We start from the raw sequence: 17656 nt of genomic DNA, 5'->3' as shown, positions 1-17656 counted from the left end.
GTTTCTTTGATGTATTGTATGCTGTACACCACGTCAGACTCCATGTTTTTAAAAAAAATCTTCGATCAGGACTTTGGCTTATCCCCACCATGATTTGCTCATGTCCTGCTCCAGGGCGCAATATTATTCTTGCTAGAGGATTCTTCCCTACATGTCTGGGCTTTTTTTTTTAACTTGTTTTTTTGCTACGCAGAAGTCCATGTATTGGTAGCTCTTTGATTCTTCAGACTTTTTTACCCAGATTCAAATGATTGTAACAAGTATCCTAATTGGTCTGCGTACGGACACTCTGTTCACTCAGCATTCATTGTAAGTAGTTGAATGGCCATCTCTCTCCACGTACAGTGTTTTGTCCCATTTATCCATTTTCTCGGCACCCAACTCTTTTCTTTTATACCCCGAAAGGTTTTGTTTTCCTGCAAACTTCCAGTAAGCGCATTAATAATTCTCACCTGTGTGCGTCAATGCTTGTGCACTATTTTCCATCTTTTTAATCCCCGCCACCCTGTCTTTTTTGCCCCACAGTATCCTTCTGGAGCTCATGCAGGTACTTGAGATATGCCTCCCCTTTTTGAGCTTTTAAAGACCGATTATTTTGCTTTTAGAATATAAACCAAGAACTTCTTTAAAAAATGGTATGTTGCTTTTAGCTTTTCTTTCTGTTCAAGAAGAAATCAATTCCCTTTTTGAGCTCCTTTTTGTCCTGATGATGACCTGAAAAATAGAAGAATGTTCAAATGCAGTCAACAGAGATGTTTATTGTGCAATGATGTACACATAAACCTTTTACTCTTTTCTACTCATGCACAATATCTCACTACCATGACTTTTCACCGTTTCTTACCCTTATGTGTTGCACTTTAAGCCGTCAACACAAACTTAATGAGCACCTTGTCCCCAACCTTGCACATTGGGCACTTTTCATTTATAAATCATAATTATGCTGCTACTAATGAATTGTTATTAGATTAAATTACCATCTTTTGCATTTTATTTGGACACATCTTTTGTTTTGTAATCCATTTAAGACTACAATACATAGGTTCACGTATTGTAGGATTGACAAAATTGCTACCGTTAATGATGCCCCTGGGGATATTGTTGAGAGATACAAATTTTTGGGGTGTACGGGTTACTCCTATTGTTTATGCTATGCACAGTTTGTCAGGCCACTTTAACACCTCAAAGCGAAAAATTCAAGTAGAGGTAAGGTGTTTCAGTATGCGCCCAAAATACCTTTCCTTTCCTTAGAAGTAAGTTCAGAAAACCAAGGCTACTTTGCATCTAAAGTTTCAAGCCAGAGAAGAAGTTTAAAGTTCAGACAATAGCTAAAATAGAACCACAAAGGCTTTACTTAGTACGCAGGAGTGATGGACAAAATAAATGTCTTATTCAATAGTAATATTAGAAGCAGCAGGAGGAGAAGAAAAGTAGGTTGGAGAAGGGAGCAGGCATGAGAGGGATGCCTTAGGGGTAAGGGAATCACGCATGCCCTGGGGATTTCAAGATATAATGCCAGAGCACTCAAGTTTCCCCACTACCAAGCATGAATGTGAAATGGTAGCATATTGGTACAAGTGCACATAGACTATTTGTGGAATTACGCAATTATAATGTTAAATTAAGCAATATAATGCTCGGATACAAAACAATGACTGAACATTCTAAATGATCACCTGAAGCAATAACATGGGAAGTAATCTTGGTAGTGATCAATAGATTTTTATCTTTGAGATGTTTTGGCTTTTGAAGACAGCCCCGCAAAGCAGGTCTACTAGGTGTAGTCAGATAGTCATGAACATTATGTACACTCATCAGCACAGTATGTAACAGTTCTAACGAAGCAAAAAATATACTCAACGTGATACTTACTGGACTGTCTGTATCTTCTGTAGATGACAAGTATGACAATTCCTATAAGGCACAAGGCCACAGCAGCTCCAATCACCATCCCAGTCAGCTTTTATCCAAAACAATAATATAAAATGATGGCAAAATGTCAAAACGTAAGATAACTGTAGTGTAATTTATAACATTTCTATAGTTTGAACTATGTCACTTTCATGCATTAAAACATATTTAAAACACTGAGTTAGTATTTCATAAATTGAAGCGCACAAGTGAATGCTAAATGGTACTTAATCACTAATGAATTGCCAGAGATACACAAAATACTTCGCATAACAGTCGCTCATTCCACCTATTTTACAAGTTTAACTAACTAGGAAACTAAAGCTGCAAACTAATAAAAGTATGGATATTTTAGCCATCATTAAATTTCAGTACCTCATAACAGTACCTTCTAAGTCTATGCTCTGGCGGAGTAGTCTTTTGAAGCAAAAAAAAAAAATAATAATCATCACACCACAGAGGCATGCCTATGTTCATTACAATAAAAAATATATCAGTTACTAAGGAGGAAGCTTGGCAGCACAGCTCTCGAAGTCAAACAAATGGTAGACGAGGAGAAAACCAAGATTAATGTGAAGCAGAGTAGGGTACAATTATTATCCTGACATATTGGTAGGATCAGTGGGTTTTGATCAAAACAAGAAAATTGCAGGGAAAAAAAACTCAGACGCCTCAGATATTGAAGAGTTATTTGATAAAATGGGCATTAGGCACTACATGCAACATCTGGCACGATTTGCCATGGGGATGAATCAGTCCGGAGAAGGGGGGAATTTATCTCTACCACCATTACCTTCCAAGGTTATTTTACATAGATCAATCAATCAATCAATCAATCTTGGTTTTAACCTGCCACCATCATACTTAAGACTATCTTGACTGAGATGCTGGTCCAGGACTGACTTGCAAGTTTCAAGTAAAGAGGAATAGGCCACGTTACAACGCACATGTTTACAACACATGTCATTACAATGACCGCGTAGTTACATCGCATACCATTACAATGCAAGTCGTTACAACGACTTGGTGTAGGGGTGACGCTGGAGTTTGGAATAGTATAATTTACTATTCCAACTCCAGTATGTGCAACAGTAGGTAAGGATTTGGATTTAAAATCCAACACCTTCTGCCCCCTACAGCAAGTCATTGTAACGACTTGCGTTGTAATGGTGTGCGATATAACACTGCGGTCATTGTAATGACCGTGTTGTAATTGAATGCTTTGAATCACATTCGTTGTAATGATGTTTACCGTAAAGGGGTCTTCTTTCCAAACAGTCCATTCAATTTTAGGGATATTCATATTCCTGCATGCTGCAATATCTCTGGATATCCTAGTCTCAATCATGACACTTTTCAGCACCTAAAAGTCTTGAAGTTTCAGAGGTCCCTGGAACCAGTGTTAGCCACTTATTTGTAAGAGCAACCCACGATTCTTGCTTAAGGTATTAAGGATATTAGGGATGAGGCCGCCATCTCAAATAAGATAACATATTTATCTTCCACTGGTAGCAATGCCCCACTGAATCCCAATGGGGTCTCTTTCTGCAACCTGGAGCAGCATGATGGAATTTGGTGGCCTCAAGGTTGACAGGGAACTTTCTACTGATAACTTGTAGAGGGTTCAAATTCTTAACTGGTTCTTGGATAACAGCTGTGATCTTCAAGGTCTCCAAAGGAGAGGAAAGATCAGGCTTTGCCTTAAGAGCGGGTGTCATACTGAAATGGTATTTTTAATTCTTCATGAAACTTGTTTTTATTGGCATTTGATAGTACTGTTGTTACATATCAGTATTGGATCGCAGTATCATTAAGCACATGTTTTCAGTCCGATGAAATCAATCTTGACATTTATAAACATCTTTGCTGCAGTTATATGCAATTCGACAGGTGTTTGCCGTATAACAGACCAAACCAGGGAGGGGGGGAGGGAACTAGGGGCAGTCATGGACTATTAGAGAAGGATCAACTAGACTACAGCACATGTGGTCCGTAAGGTAACCGGTGAGGCATCGCATTGGAAACTCCTGGCCGCAGCGCGACGAAGCAGGCGGACCCATGGCATAGGCGCAGGCCTCGGGGCAGCGGGGATAGGAACCTAGTCACTCCGGGGTGAGTGTAAAGTGTTAGGGGGGGCGTCCGCCGAGTGGGTATGTGATGGTATTTTTAATTCTTACGATGTTCAATATGCATGACTAAGAAATTATACATCAATACAGTTCTTCAGAATTTTGTGATATTTTGTTGTCCAGTGCTTGGGGGACACTTTTCCGACATTGATCTCCTGAAGTGGCAATTACTTTAACAGATTAGAGGCACCATTCAACTACTTAATCGTTATTTAGATTTCTTTTATTATTTATTCAGTTAGTAGAATAAAAACTCAGCCAACATGTATAACCACTAAGACAAGTACATGAATCATGGTGGGATACTTTTGACAAGCTAAACAAATCAGATCAACAACAGAAGTCAATTTCAGTGCATACTGCATTTTATGCTGGGCTCAGAATAGCCTGGGCTGAACCTCAAGATCTACTGTTGTATGTGGCTGGTTAAATTACCCCTAAAGAAAAGACTCTGCTGTGGACTACATGGTGGCTGTATTTGTGTTCTAATAACTGACAAATAAATGAAATAAAGTTAATGATTAGGTAGTTGAACGATACCTTCAACTTGTCACATTAGCGGTAGGAATATGAATGTCAAAAAAAGATGAGGAGACACAAGATGCATATCTGAACATGATATGCTTGTAATCAAGTGGCAATATTTCCGAAAAGGGATAAAGCACCACCCAACTCGGAATTGGCCACTATTTGCTGTAAACAACTGGCTTAAATTACCAACAATCCATTTGCCAGCCTTGGAAGGATCTAAGGCTGAGGTGACCAGGCCAGGATTCGAATGTGTGACCTGACATCTTACTGAACATATCATACATTTTAGGAAATTAAACTTTGGGTCACTGTTTTAGTAGTGTCTAAACCCTCTCTCCTCACTTACCTGTTTTATTTGGTCTGAATATTCTTCCATTATCAGATTTGATGTGGAGGAAGGAGATTTTTATTTCTATTAATTGTGATTGTAGGGTCCATAGTCTCAGTCACAGCGGCCATGTGGCATACAGCTCCTAATTTCCTCATTGTGACCAAGCTTTATGTGCAGGAGATTCATGTTATAAGACCCCTCCTATGTGTTGTACACGTTCACCAACGGAGTACTAGAAGACTGAGTGAGAGAGATGCACTCAAAAATGTACTCCCGGTAACATGGATACCTAGCGTCCATATAACAAGACTAAGAGTTAGTGGTATCTGCTTAATAGTCAGGTGTTACAGGCCTTTTTGACCGCAGTCCGTTACGGAGATTGCGTAACAGCTCAAGATTTGTAACTTTGTGTATTTCTCTCATATGAAGTGGTGTGCCTGAGTAATATATGGAAACATTAGGGGTGATGTGCCTGAATAATGCGTGTGTACATGACGTGGGTTGCCCTTAGGATAGCAGAGAGAGGTGGAGGAGAGAGAGAGAGAGAGGTGGAGGAGAGAGAGAGAGAGAGAGGTGGAGGAGAGAGAGAGAGAGAGAGGTGGAGGAGAGAGAGAGAGAGAGAGAGAGGTGGAGGAGAGAGAGAGAGGTGGAGGAGAGAGAGAGCAAGAGAGAGAGCGAGAGAGAGAGAGAGAGCGAGAGAGAGATAAAGGGGAGAAAGAGAGAGGGAAGAGGGAGCAAGGGAGAGAGAAAAAGAGAGGAGAGAGAAAAAGAGAGGAGGAGAAAGAAAAAGTGAGGTAGAGAGATGAAGCAAAGAGAGAAAAATTGAGAGAGAAAAAGCAAAGAAAGAAAGCAAGGAAGAGAGAAAAAGCAAGGAAGAGAGAGAGATAAAGAGAGAGAACTGACTAGTCACTTTCACTCGTGTCCTGAAGAAGTCAGGACCCAGTAGCAGCATCTGAGCTGCCAGATGTTGTCTAGTTGCTAGTTCCCATGGGAACAGTAGCCAGGGAGCTAGAACACTCTTGAATTTGAGTGGCCTGCTGGTAACGTCCAACTACAACTCCAGGGGTGCAATCTAGCACTTGAAGCTTATTCATTGGCACCTTTTACTTGGTTTCATAGGCTGAAACAGTGTCCCTTTCATCTGGAAATACACCCTAGAATTCAGCGAATGCTTTTATGGCTGTGACCGGAACATAATCATAGTCCCTGTGCCGATATCTACTGGCTGCAACGCTTCAACCAGGAGGTGTTGGCATCCATTTTGAGACTCAAACAAAAATTCTAAAATGTGCTACCCCCCTCCCCTGCCTCCCTTCCCCAAGTCAGGATTGCACTATAGGACCACCACCTCTCCAGAGCTTTATTTAATAATTTGGAGGGGGGCCGCACAGCATCTCTCCCGAGGCTTTTAAAGACCCAGGGAGCCCCAACTCCCCGGTGCTTATACATTATAAAAGAGGGGGCCGCATCGACCTCCTTCCTACTTAGTAATTGTGCCGGGGACAGCCACCTCCAAGGACATGGCCAAATCAAAAGGGGGTCATATACGGCCCTGAGGACCACCACCTCCCGGGACTCGCCCATGCAAAGTAAGGAAGGGGGCCACGGAGCCCCCCCCCTCCTGAAGCCAATTACAGCCCTGGGGACCATCACCCCCCACAGGGCACAGCCAAGCAAGAGCAAACACCAACTCCGATCCCAGCGAGTAGGAGCTATCAAGCTGCTCTCCCTTACAGGGAGTGGAGTCTTCATCTGTTTCTGTCTGTTTCTGCCTGCTGTCATGCGGGCAGGGAAACAGACTGAAGGATTGCTCTCTCCCGCAGGGATCAGCATATTTAGCAGCTCCCTACGTGTGGGATCAATACTGTCTCCCGCTGGAGGCGGGGAGCAGGCAGCGACCGTGGAGCATTCAGGCTCCCCGCGGTCCCCAACATAGTACACTCTGTGCCCTGGGTGGTACCAGGGCACCCAGGTACACATGGCTGGGTCCGGGGGGATGGGGTCTCCGGGCCAATATCAGCCTGTGGAGGATGGCGCATGGCACCCTTCACTCCCATTGAGTGTTGTCCGGACCCCAGGGTTTGGGGTCCCCGGGGCCGGAAACTGCTTAGGAAGAGGGGCCCGGGGTTTTGACCTGGCCCAGGGGAATGGGATCCCCAGGGCAGAAATTAGCCCAGGGAGGGGAGGGGCGTGCAGCCACCCTCCCCCCATTGAATTTTGGCCAGAACCTGGAGGATGGGGTCTCAGGAAGGGGAGCATCACAGCCCCCTTCCCCCTTTAGTAACGGCCTTGGCAAAGGCAAAGCAAGTGTGTTTCCTCTACTATTCCATGTTGAAAAACAACCTGAAATCCATAAAGGAGGAGAATGCATTGTTGATCTATAGGAGCGCAATCTGATCTGGGGTGACTGACAAATGCTTTCTTTCTCGTCGTCTCCTGGTGACAGCAGAATCTCTCTTGTAATTACCTTGAGTATGGAAATGACCAAAGTCATCTAAAAGCTATGTGTGTTTGGCTAGGCCCCGTTTTCCTTCATAGTATGTAAAGGTCTTCCCTCCTTTACCATACTGATGAATAGCTTACTAAAAGGACCCACGAACGTTTGGTAAGTTTGGTGACAAGTTCTTAATGCAGAGGAATACGAGGACATATCCATCAAACAAAGAAGCACTTGCTATCATAGGAATGACGGAGATTACGCAGCTACCAAGGGGTATATCGGACCACTCTCCAGTACTCATTGAATACACAACCTTCACCTCGAAGCGGCGCATACTGTTCCCAATAAACCCCAGGTACCTCAAAAATCATTAAATCTGTAGGGGTCTCCTCAAGGAGACGGAGAATTATTTTGAGGAAAACCAATACTCTGTCCCCTCCCCAACGACACTGTGGGAGGCCTATAAGACGGTACTCCGAGGGCACGCAATCTCCCTAGTTACGGGTCATAAACGGGCACAGCGACACCAAATTGAAACTCTGGAACTAGAAGTCTCCCTGGCAGAGGCAGCACATGTAGCAGATACCAATGAGGAGACAATACATAAGTTACACCTGGCACAACAGGCATACAAAGCCTACGAACGAGAAGAGACTAACACTACACTCACCAAAACACAACATACTGTTTACGAACTAGGAGACAAAGCGGGTAAGCTCTTGCCATGGCTGGAAAAGAGGGAGAGGGCTAGTAAATGGGTGGCACAGATCCGGCTAGACAATGGACAGATTACGGCTGAACCAAAACAAATAACTGAAGCATTAGCGACACATTACAAAACAGTATATGCACCAACAGCCACAGCCTCGATAGCTGTCAATCTTGCATTTCTCAAAGACATACACATGCCCACACTAACGCACAAGTTACTACTTGTGTAACGATATATCTGTAAGAGACATTAGTTAGTGATAGATTCCTTACCTTAGAATATTCCCCAGGTGTCAGTCTGGATCCGGAAAGTTTTCTGCTTAGCACTACCCCTGCGCGCCAGTAGGTGGCTCTGTGCCCGTCACTGGCGTCGTGCATGCCGGGACGACGTCATGGAGGCTACTTAGGCGCCACCCATGCACGCTGACGTCCGTTCTGTACACAACTTTCCACGCCGAAATGCAGTCATGCCAGAAACTGAACTTTGGTGCATAAAACTAGGGCCTTAAAAGGGGATGACCCTAATCCTAGTAATCAGTTCGCAGAACGGGGAGGATGGGTGAGGCGGTAAGGAATCTATCACTAACTAATGTCTCTTACAGATATATCGTTACACAAGTAGTAACTTGTGCATCTGAAAGAGACACATTAGTGATAGATTCCTTACCTTAGAATAGATACCCCAGCAATACCAACCCCGGTGGTGGGTCTGCGAACAAGATTACACCAGAAAGTCACGGAGCACAGAACGGCCAAAGAAGCCGTCTCTCCGGCAGTAGTGCTTGGTAAACGTGTGCAGCGAGGCCCACGTAGCTGCCCGACAAATATCCTGCAAGGGCACACCGCGTCCCAAGCTCCTCTTCCCGTGAAGGTTGCGGAGGCGGAAAAAAGGTGGTCACAGTGATGGTCTGCCCGATGTGGAAGGGTGTGACAACCTTTGGCAAGAAAGAAGGACGTGTCCTCAGAACCACCTTGTCCGGATGAACAGAAAGGAAAGGAGGTTTGGAAGAAAGAGCCTGGAGCTCACTCACTCTCCTGGCAGAGGTGATAGCTACCAGGAAAGCCGTCTTTAGAGTGAGAAGACGTAAGGGACAGTTATGAAGGGGCTCAAAGGGAGCTCACATCAGAAAAGTCAAGACAAGATTCAAGTCCCACTGAGGCATTATGAAGGGCACAGGTGGGAACGTATGCGTAATGCCCTTAAGAAAACGGTTAACAACTGGGGGAGAAGGCTGATCAGGAGGCCGTAGGAAGGCAGAGATAGCCGAAAGATAACCATTAAGAGTGCCCAGAGCAGAGCCCTGCTGGGCCAAAGAAAGAAGGAACAGGAGAACCTCAGAAAGAGGAGCAGAAAGGGGATCAACAGTCTTAGCTGTGCACCATGCCACAAATCTGTTCCACCGACAGGCGTACTCCGTTTTAGTGGAGGGACGCCTGGCTGCCAAGATGACATCACAGACTTCAGGAGGAAGATCGAAAGGTGCCAACTGTCGCCGCTCAATCTCCAAGCATGGAGGTGGAGTTGGACAGGTTCGGGTGGAGGACCGTCCCCTGCTGCTGCGACAGAAGATCCTCCCGAAAAGGCAGACGGAGCGGGGGATCGATGTTCATACTGAGTAGCTCGGGATACCATACTCTTCGAGTTCAGAGCCACAAGAATGACTTTGGCCAGGTCGCGCCTGATCTTCAGCACTCTGGGCAGAAGTGGTATAGGCAGAAAGGCATACAACAGACCGCAGCTCCACTCAAGACTAAAAGCGTCTCCCCATCGCAGAAAGCGACCTTGGAAATTCCAATGCGCAGAACTAATGACATTGCGCGTTCTCTTCGGTGGTTAATAGATCTAACCAAGGCTCTCCCCATCGCAGAAAGCGACCTTGTGCCACATCCAAGTTCAGACGCCACTCGTGACCCACCATGCACCGGTGGCTGAGTTTGTCCGCCCTGGCGTTCAGAGAACCTGCCAGGTGTTGAACCACCAAGGTAATGCCTTGATGTCCCAGCCATGTCCAGAGGCGCAGAGCCTCCTGACAAAGGGTCCACGACGCCACCCCGCACATGGCGGTGGTATTGTCTGTGAACACTTCCCCGGACAGTGGGAAGGAATGCCTTCAGTGCAAGTCGGATCGCCTGCAGCTCCAGAAGGTTGATATGGAGCCGGGACTCCGCCGGAGACCAGAGGCCTCTGAACTCCGCCTCTCCCATGTGGCCTCCACAGCCCAGGAGGGACGCATCTGTCACTACCGTGTGCTCCGGCTGGGGAAGGGAGAGGGATCTGCCATTGACCCAATCGCGATTCATGAGCCACCACTGCAATTGCAGTGCAGTGCCCTCCAAGATCTGGACATGATCGGACAGGTTGCACTGATGCTGCGCCCACTGGAACTTCAGGTCTCACTGCAGAGCCCACATATGCCATCTGGCATGCGGCACCAGATTGCTGGAGAACCCCAGCAGATGCAGGAGGTCGGCCGTAGTCTGGAGGTGGGAGACAACTACCTGGAGCGAAGCCGCCTTCAACAGCCAGTCGTCGAGGTAGGGGAAGACTGACACCCCTGACCTATGCAGATTAGCTGCGACCACCGCCATCACCTTCGTGAACACCCGAGGGGCGCTGGTAAGGTCGAAGGGGAGCACGGCAAACTGAAAATGCTCCTGGCCTACCGTGAACCGCAGGTAACGCCGGTGGGCCGGCAGGATGGGAATGTGAAAATAAGCGTCCTGCAAGTCCAACGCTACCATCCAGTCTCCAGGGTCCAGGGCAGACAGGACCTGAGCTAGAGTCAGCATCTTGAACTTCTCCTTCCGGAGGAAGCGTTTGACGTCCCGGAGGTCCAAGATGGGGCGCAGGCCCCCCTTGTCCTTCTTGGGGACCAGAAAGTAGTGTGAATAGCAACCACTGCCTACTTCCTGATCGGGAACGTACTCGGTGGCCCCCTTGGCCAGGAGGGCCGTGACTTCCTGACGGAGAAGAGCCAAATGATCCCCCGACATTCACTGGTACGGAGGTGGCATGGCTGGAGGAGAGGACAGAAAGGGGAGCGAGTAACCTTGGCAGATTATCTGTAGCACCCACTTGTCCGACATAATCTCGTGCCAGTGGTGGAGGTGGAGGTGAACCCTGCCACCCACTGGCGTGGGGTGCCCCCTGAAGCTCGGATTAGGAAGGTTTCGAGGCAGAAGCAGCGGGGTGGAAGTGGACTGCCCCGCACGCTGGTTACCAGACCCACCCCTGTGGAACTCACGTCCGTGGCCTCGCTGAGGCTGGTTCTGCACAGGCTTGCTGGAAGAGCGCACCTGGGTACCCCTGCCCTGGCCACGAAAGGAACGAAACCCCGTCGTGGCAGGAGTTTGAGGAAAGACCCAAAGACTTGGCCGTGGCACGAGAGTCTTTAAAGCGCTGCAGGGCATTGTCAGCCTGATCACCAAAGAGGCGGGAGCCATAGAAAGACATGTCTATGAGCGAGCTCTGGACATCGGATGAGAAGCCAGTGGAATGCAACCAGGCTTGGCGCCGCAACGCCACCGTTGTGGAAATCGCCCTGCCCAACGAATCAGCAGTGTCCAAACCACACCTGATGGCAAACTTCGCCGCATCCTTGCCCTCCGCCATTGTTTGGGAAAGGACAGCCTGGACCTCCTCAGAGCACTGAGGCAGAACCTCCGCCACCGAATCCCACACTGCGTGGGAGTAACGGCCCAATAAGTAGGCGGTATTAACCTACCTCAACCCCAAACTGGCTGAGGAGAACAACCTCTTGCCATATTGGTCCAGCCTCTTAGAGTCCGTACCCAAGAGGACTTCGGTAAGGGCCTCATTGAAAGGGAGCAGCGGCTCCGATGACGCATAGGCCGTCTGGAGCATCTCCGTAAGGAGGTTGGTCTTATGGGCCACCGTAGGGAGGTCGAGGTAGAGTCTCCGCGGCTCGACACAGCACCATAGTGTAGGAAGTGCCCTCCTCCATAGTGGGTGGAGGCGAGGCAAACTCCGGGTCAGAAGACACATCAAGTTCACCCGCGTCTTGAAGGACATCCACCCAATCCTGCTCGGAGTCACACTGCCACGCAATGGGGTCCTTGGAGCCGTCCCAGTCCTCATCCGGCTCCGGGGTAGAAGGAGCCGGTTGCGGCGGCAGGACTGGACCCGGAGAGGGAGCCAGCGGCGCCGGGAGCGGCACCAGGAGCCGCGCCGGCCGGGGCCGAACCGGAGCCCCGGCCTAATGAGGATCCCAGGTCGGAACGAAATGGTCCGAGAACCGTGGCAGGGGAGGGATAAACGGCACCCAGTGCGACACCTGTGGCGGAGCCAGGGGCGGGGCTGGGGCCAGAGCCAAGGGCGGCGCTGGTGCCGGAGCAAAGGGCAACGCCGGGGCCGGAGCAAAGGGCAACGCCGGGGCCGGAGCAAAGGGCAACGCCGGGGCCGGAGCAAAGGGCAGCGCCGGGGCCGGAGCAAAGGGCAGCGACGGGGCCGGAGCCAGCGGCGTTGCACCTTGTGGCGGTGCCGCCGGGTCAACAGGATCTGGACACGGGGCCGCGGGGCCTGCAGGCACACCGGCGGGAGCCCGAGGCCTAAACAGGCGGTCCAAGGCAGCAAGAAACACTTGCCGCTGTTCGGGAGTCGCCAACGGACCGGGGTAGAGCGGGTAGGCCGCGGGATTCACGGGCCAACCGAAGCATAAGGCCCCAAAGAGAAAGGTGGGATAAACGCCTCCCATAAGACGCCGGAGGACCGACCAACCAAAGCTGATGGAGGGGGAGGGGGCGGAGCCCCGCAAGGAGTCTCTGAATAGCGGAGTCCACGTGGGTGTGAAACAACAGAGTCCCATCAAAAGGTAAATCCACAAGACGCTCCCGAAAATTCTCTGGAAAGACACTATCCCGCAACCAAGCATGGCGGCGTAGGGCCACAGAACTCGCCACAGCGTGGCCAAGGGAATCAGAGACGTCCAAGGCCGAACGGAGAATGAATGTAGCTAACTCCCGACCATCCCGCACATGGTGCCGCAGATCAGCGTAGGCACCCTCTTGGGAGGCGCAAGAAAGAAGGGACTCCGCGGAATCCCACAGGTCGGATGTAGCCCTGGCCAACACACAAAGTGTATTAAGTGTGCGCAGAGCAGCGCTAGTGGAGGCGAAAATGTTACGTCCCAAGGAGTCCAGCCACCGGGCCTCCCGAGACGGCGGGAGCAGCACTGAAGGCAAAGAAGGAAAGGCAGCCCGCAGGAAAGGGCCCTGGGCAGACGGGTGGGAAAAAAGGCAGACTGGATCGTGCAGAGCAGGACGGTGGCAGTGAAGGATGGTTGAGGCACCGGATCCCCCGTGGCAGGGCGCCCCCAGAAGAGAGTTGTGGAGCAACGCTTCAAATGGGATAAGCGGCTCCCCCCCACCAGAACCCTGGTGGAGAACCTCCAATAAATGGTCCGTAAGGAGTGGAGCAACTGGATTGCCCATCTGCAAAATGCCAGTGGCCATGGAAATGGCCCGGACAAAGGCCACACTCGCCTCCATAGGGCGTCATGGGGGGAAAGCAACTCTTCCGCGGGCGAAGGCTGTAAACTAAGATGCCCGTCCTCTGCTGGAGGGAGAAAAGACCAGCCCCTGTAAGATGGAAGACCCATAGACGATTGGGGAACCTGAGGGGCCTCTGGAGAGGGCGGAGAAGCCTGCAGGGCAGACAACTGCAGGGCGCGGAAGAGCGGGTCTGGGGGCTGTGGACGTGGAGACTGCATAGAACCCGCCCTGGAATCCGCCAGAGAAAAGGCCACGATATGGCGCCCAGACTCCGGTGAAGAGGTAACAAGGAGACGACAGCTCTCTGGAGAGGAAGGGACATCCGGAGAAGAGTCGACGATCCGACGTCGGGGAGTCCACCACAGGCACCGGTGAGTCCTTGACCGGCACCGAAGTGTCCACCAGGGGCACCGGGTCGACCTCCACCACCATGTGCCTCATCGGAAAGGGGGGGCGGGGTCGGAGCCGAAGCTCCCAATGAACGGCGCCGAAAAGGTGCCGGCTCGACCCCCGACGAGGCAGCCGCTTGCGCCGAGGACCGAGAGGGGCCCGGCTTCTACCCGCGGAGCTGCCAGCGCCGGGGAGGAAAGCCAGTGATGCCGGAGAGGCGTCGGCTCGGCCTCCGGGAAGACAACCGCCTGCCCAGAGGACCGAGGGGGACTTGGGGTCAGGCCGTGAGTCCCGGTGACCTCCTGCGACACAGCAGGGAACCCCGAGGAGCTTTGCGGTGAGGCCGGGACGCCATGGGCCAAAGAGGGGAACCCCAAAGGGCCTCACCTCGACGACACCACACCTCCAAATCCTGAAGCCGAACACGTCGGCGCTGTGGGCAAAGCTCCCAGCGAGTCCGCAGAACACCCCGCGCACGGCAAGGGATCCACAGACGTTGCAGGAAGAGGAGGAGGGCCCAAGGAAGCCTGCAGAGCCGTAGCGTAGGCTTTCATCTGGGCCCTTGTCGCCCCAACACCGGGAAACGGTGGATAGGGTGGCAACAGGCAAGCCCAAGGAGTCCAGGGACATGGACAAAGAAACTTGATGCCCTCACCAAAGACCAGAAGAAGGCTACCCCTGAAAACTACAACACATGCAGTAGACCTACTGCTACAGGTGCACTTAATGGTGATTCTGCCTGGTAAACCCAATATCTCTTTTACTATCATCTATTATTAGGATTTTCTTCAAGTGACCCTACTGATGGTGGTGGTCCGGAACCTTTTGGCTGATCAGCTAGATGTACTGAGAGTGGCTATTTGAGTCTTTGGGCTCACAACAGTTTTTGTGGGTCCAAACGGGACAACCTCCTTTTGCACCCAATCACTGCGCAGGTTGGTTCCCCTGAATAAGGAGCTACTGACCTAAAACATCTGTAGCCCCCAGATAGCGATATGTCCCCTCTTTGGGTGTCCCTTTCCACTAAAGGTAAACACAAAAGTTAGTCCTACCTCTCTCGACAAAAATAAACCACAAATTCAAAAGACCCTTGTTTTGCAGGTCATTTGCATTAGTCTTTCATTTTCTAATGAAAAAGCTTTTTTTCGTGTATTTCCTGTTTTGGTCTTTGCAAATACCAGGTTCACAAACGGCAAATATTACTGACTAACAACATAACTCCATTTTGACAGTGGGATTCTGTTATACCATTCTGCAGTGCATTGATCATGGCAAGTCAGCCAGCAGAATAGGGGGCAACTGTGTGTTTGCCAGTTTGTTTTTTGATGTGGTTTGCACTTATCAAGAGCAACAAGGTTCTAAGGGCCAAGAGCATTGTTTGCAAATGTGTAATTTTAGGTGGAGGGATGCATTTGATTTGATCAGTCCCATAAAAAGCTTCTGGCGAGACCCCGGCAGAGAGACAAGAACTAAATTAGTAAGAAACTGTCATTTTGAGACATTAGGCTTTCAAATACCGGCTACACAGCCACAAAAGGTTTGGAGGAAAGAACTCACAAACTCAAAGATGGCAGATGGGATGGATGGCCATAGATTAACTTGGACTGATAGTCCTACAAATGATTCCAGATATCAGTTAGATAACGCTATGTGAAGCAAACTTGCAGGGAGGCTAAATGGATAGGTCGGCTGCAGCACCTCATAAGAGCCAGATCCTTATGAGTGGTTATCATTTTTTGATCGAGAAAAACATGTAGTCGCCCTGATGCATGTTACCCTGCTGAAGAGTGAAGTTTTCTACATGTCTTGTCCATGGAGGCCCCATTTAACAAAATCCTTTCAGATGGATCCAGAGGATTTTGAAAAGTTACATAGAAACCAGATCGAAACATACTCAGATCAGGAACACACTGGACAGGTTAAGACCTGAGGTAAAGCAGCTCTGGTCGGGCATTCACCAAAATAAGGGTAACAATGGCCTTTTGAAGCCGCAAAAAGGACATCTAAGGAACTTATAATTAGGGGAATACTCACAGAGCAGCACTGATCTCCAAGTGAAACGTCTTGTATTAATAATATTGGCCCCATAAGGAAGTGGAATTAGACATTTTAGACGAAAAGTAAGCACAGCCAATCACTGTGCTGAACAAGACATGTGCCAAAGCCAAGATCTTGAATTTTTGAAGATTAAGAAACTGGTCAAAATTGTAATGATCCATAATAGAGTCAGCATTTTTTCTTTGAATTAGAAAGTAACAGTAAAATGGTCTCTGACACTTGATAAGCGGGGCAGTTCTATGGCACCTTAAAACGTTAAAGCTGTGGTTAAGATAGTTTCAAGCAATGAGGTTTGTGTAGGCCACTTGTAGCAATCACCACCTGCAACAATCTACGCAAACAGAGCAAAATGGAAAAAAGGATGTTGGCATGCTAGAAGACATAGAAATGAGGACATTTCTAACAAACGCGGAAAGTCAAATGAAAACATTTACAGAGGATCTATTATGCAGATGAGAGGTTCTTGAAAGCTTGAAGAGTGAGACACCCAGTTGATCGAAATATCCAAGACCCACGACACCTCCTGTAGTCAAATTGGCTATACCAAGGTATCCGCTTAAAGGAAGCTGATTGAGTACTATCTTGGGACCAGGGTTATAGAATTCACTTGGAACAAAAAAATCTGTTTATGTGGTTTAATTACAGAGCCAGAAGCCACACTCCAATTAAAACCTTTCCATCTTCTGGTGGCTAAACAGGGACATTAAGGCCATGTAATTAAATGAAAGAACAATTGCAGTGCAATTGGGAAAATGAGTTATGCAAGTAAAGAATGCCTTTACATGTTTGAAACTATTTGGGCCTAAATGGATGTTGTGTTTTAAAAGGCAATTGTAAATATGGAATAGAAATAAGGACATTTCTAACAAACGCGGAAAGTCAAATGAAAACATTTACAGAGGATCTATTATGCAGATGAGAGGTTCTTGAAAGCTTGAAGAGTGAGACACCTAGTTGATCTAGAGTTGATTGTAGATATGGAATAGATTAGATAAATGAAAAAAAAAGTGAGGAAGAATTGCTGGAACAGGACGACTGTTAAGCGGTTGGTATGTGAGAGGATCCAGAGGGATAGCTGACGTCCTTGTCATTTGAAGGAGTGCTTCAATCTAAGGAGGGAGTATTCAGCCCTAACCAGGTCTAAGCCCGTCAGCTGTTTCCTGGCAGTTTCTAGCTAGGCACCATATTCTCAGAGCCCCTGTGCTGGATACGCTCTAGTTCAGGTACCTGTCACTGTAATTCTTTCTCTTGGAAGCTATGATCCCAGCACTGGGTCCCCCCGGATCCAGAGGACCTCTCAGCACCCACAGGATGCTCAATTGGGTCCAGGCAGAGGGAACCCAGAATACGCCTGCTTAATTTGGCATCTTGGCCGCGACCCAATTTTTTTTTTTATTTAAAGAACAAAATTGACTTAAATCTGTCCACCAACTTAATAGATCTCAGCTTTGTAACCCCACCCATAGATTCTGTCAATTTGCTTAGTTTTGCATTGAATCCAATATATTAAAGGCACCTCGTGAACAAACTACTCCAGTCTGTCAATTACTATCTTAATCAAATAGAACATTCTTCGAACTTTTTGCTCACCCTCACAGCCATGCTTCACTCCATGGCTGGTCTGTTTACAGAGAAAAATAAATA

General features: G+C 48.5%; 1 protein-coding gene across 2 annotated transcripts in view; it reads right to left on the bottom strand.

The window, feature by feature from the left end:
• The window catches only part of PNPLA7 (patatin like domain 7, lysophospholipase), a 1876659-nt gene that overhangs the window by 1721454 nt on the left and 137549 nt on the right, over window positions 1–17656 (bottom strand). For both annotated transcript variants that reach the window (XM_085610534.1, XM_085610541.1), the window contains exon 4: window positions 1873–1960. In XM_085610534.1, coding sequence (XP_085466660.1) covers window positions 1873–1960 — 88 coding nt within the window. The remainder of the gene's footprint in view (window positions 1–1872; window positions 1961–17656) is intronic.

This window comes from Triturus cristatus, chromosome 1_2 (genome assembly GCF_964204655.1).
Source record: "Triturus cristatus chromosome 1_2, aTriCri1.1, whole genome shotgun sequence".
NCBI lineage: Eukaryota > Metazoa > Chordata > Amphibia > Caudata > Salamandridae > Triturus > Triturus cristatus.
This window is presented reverse-complemented; position numbering and strand designations above follow the sequence as displayed.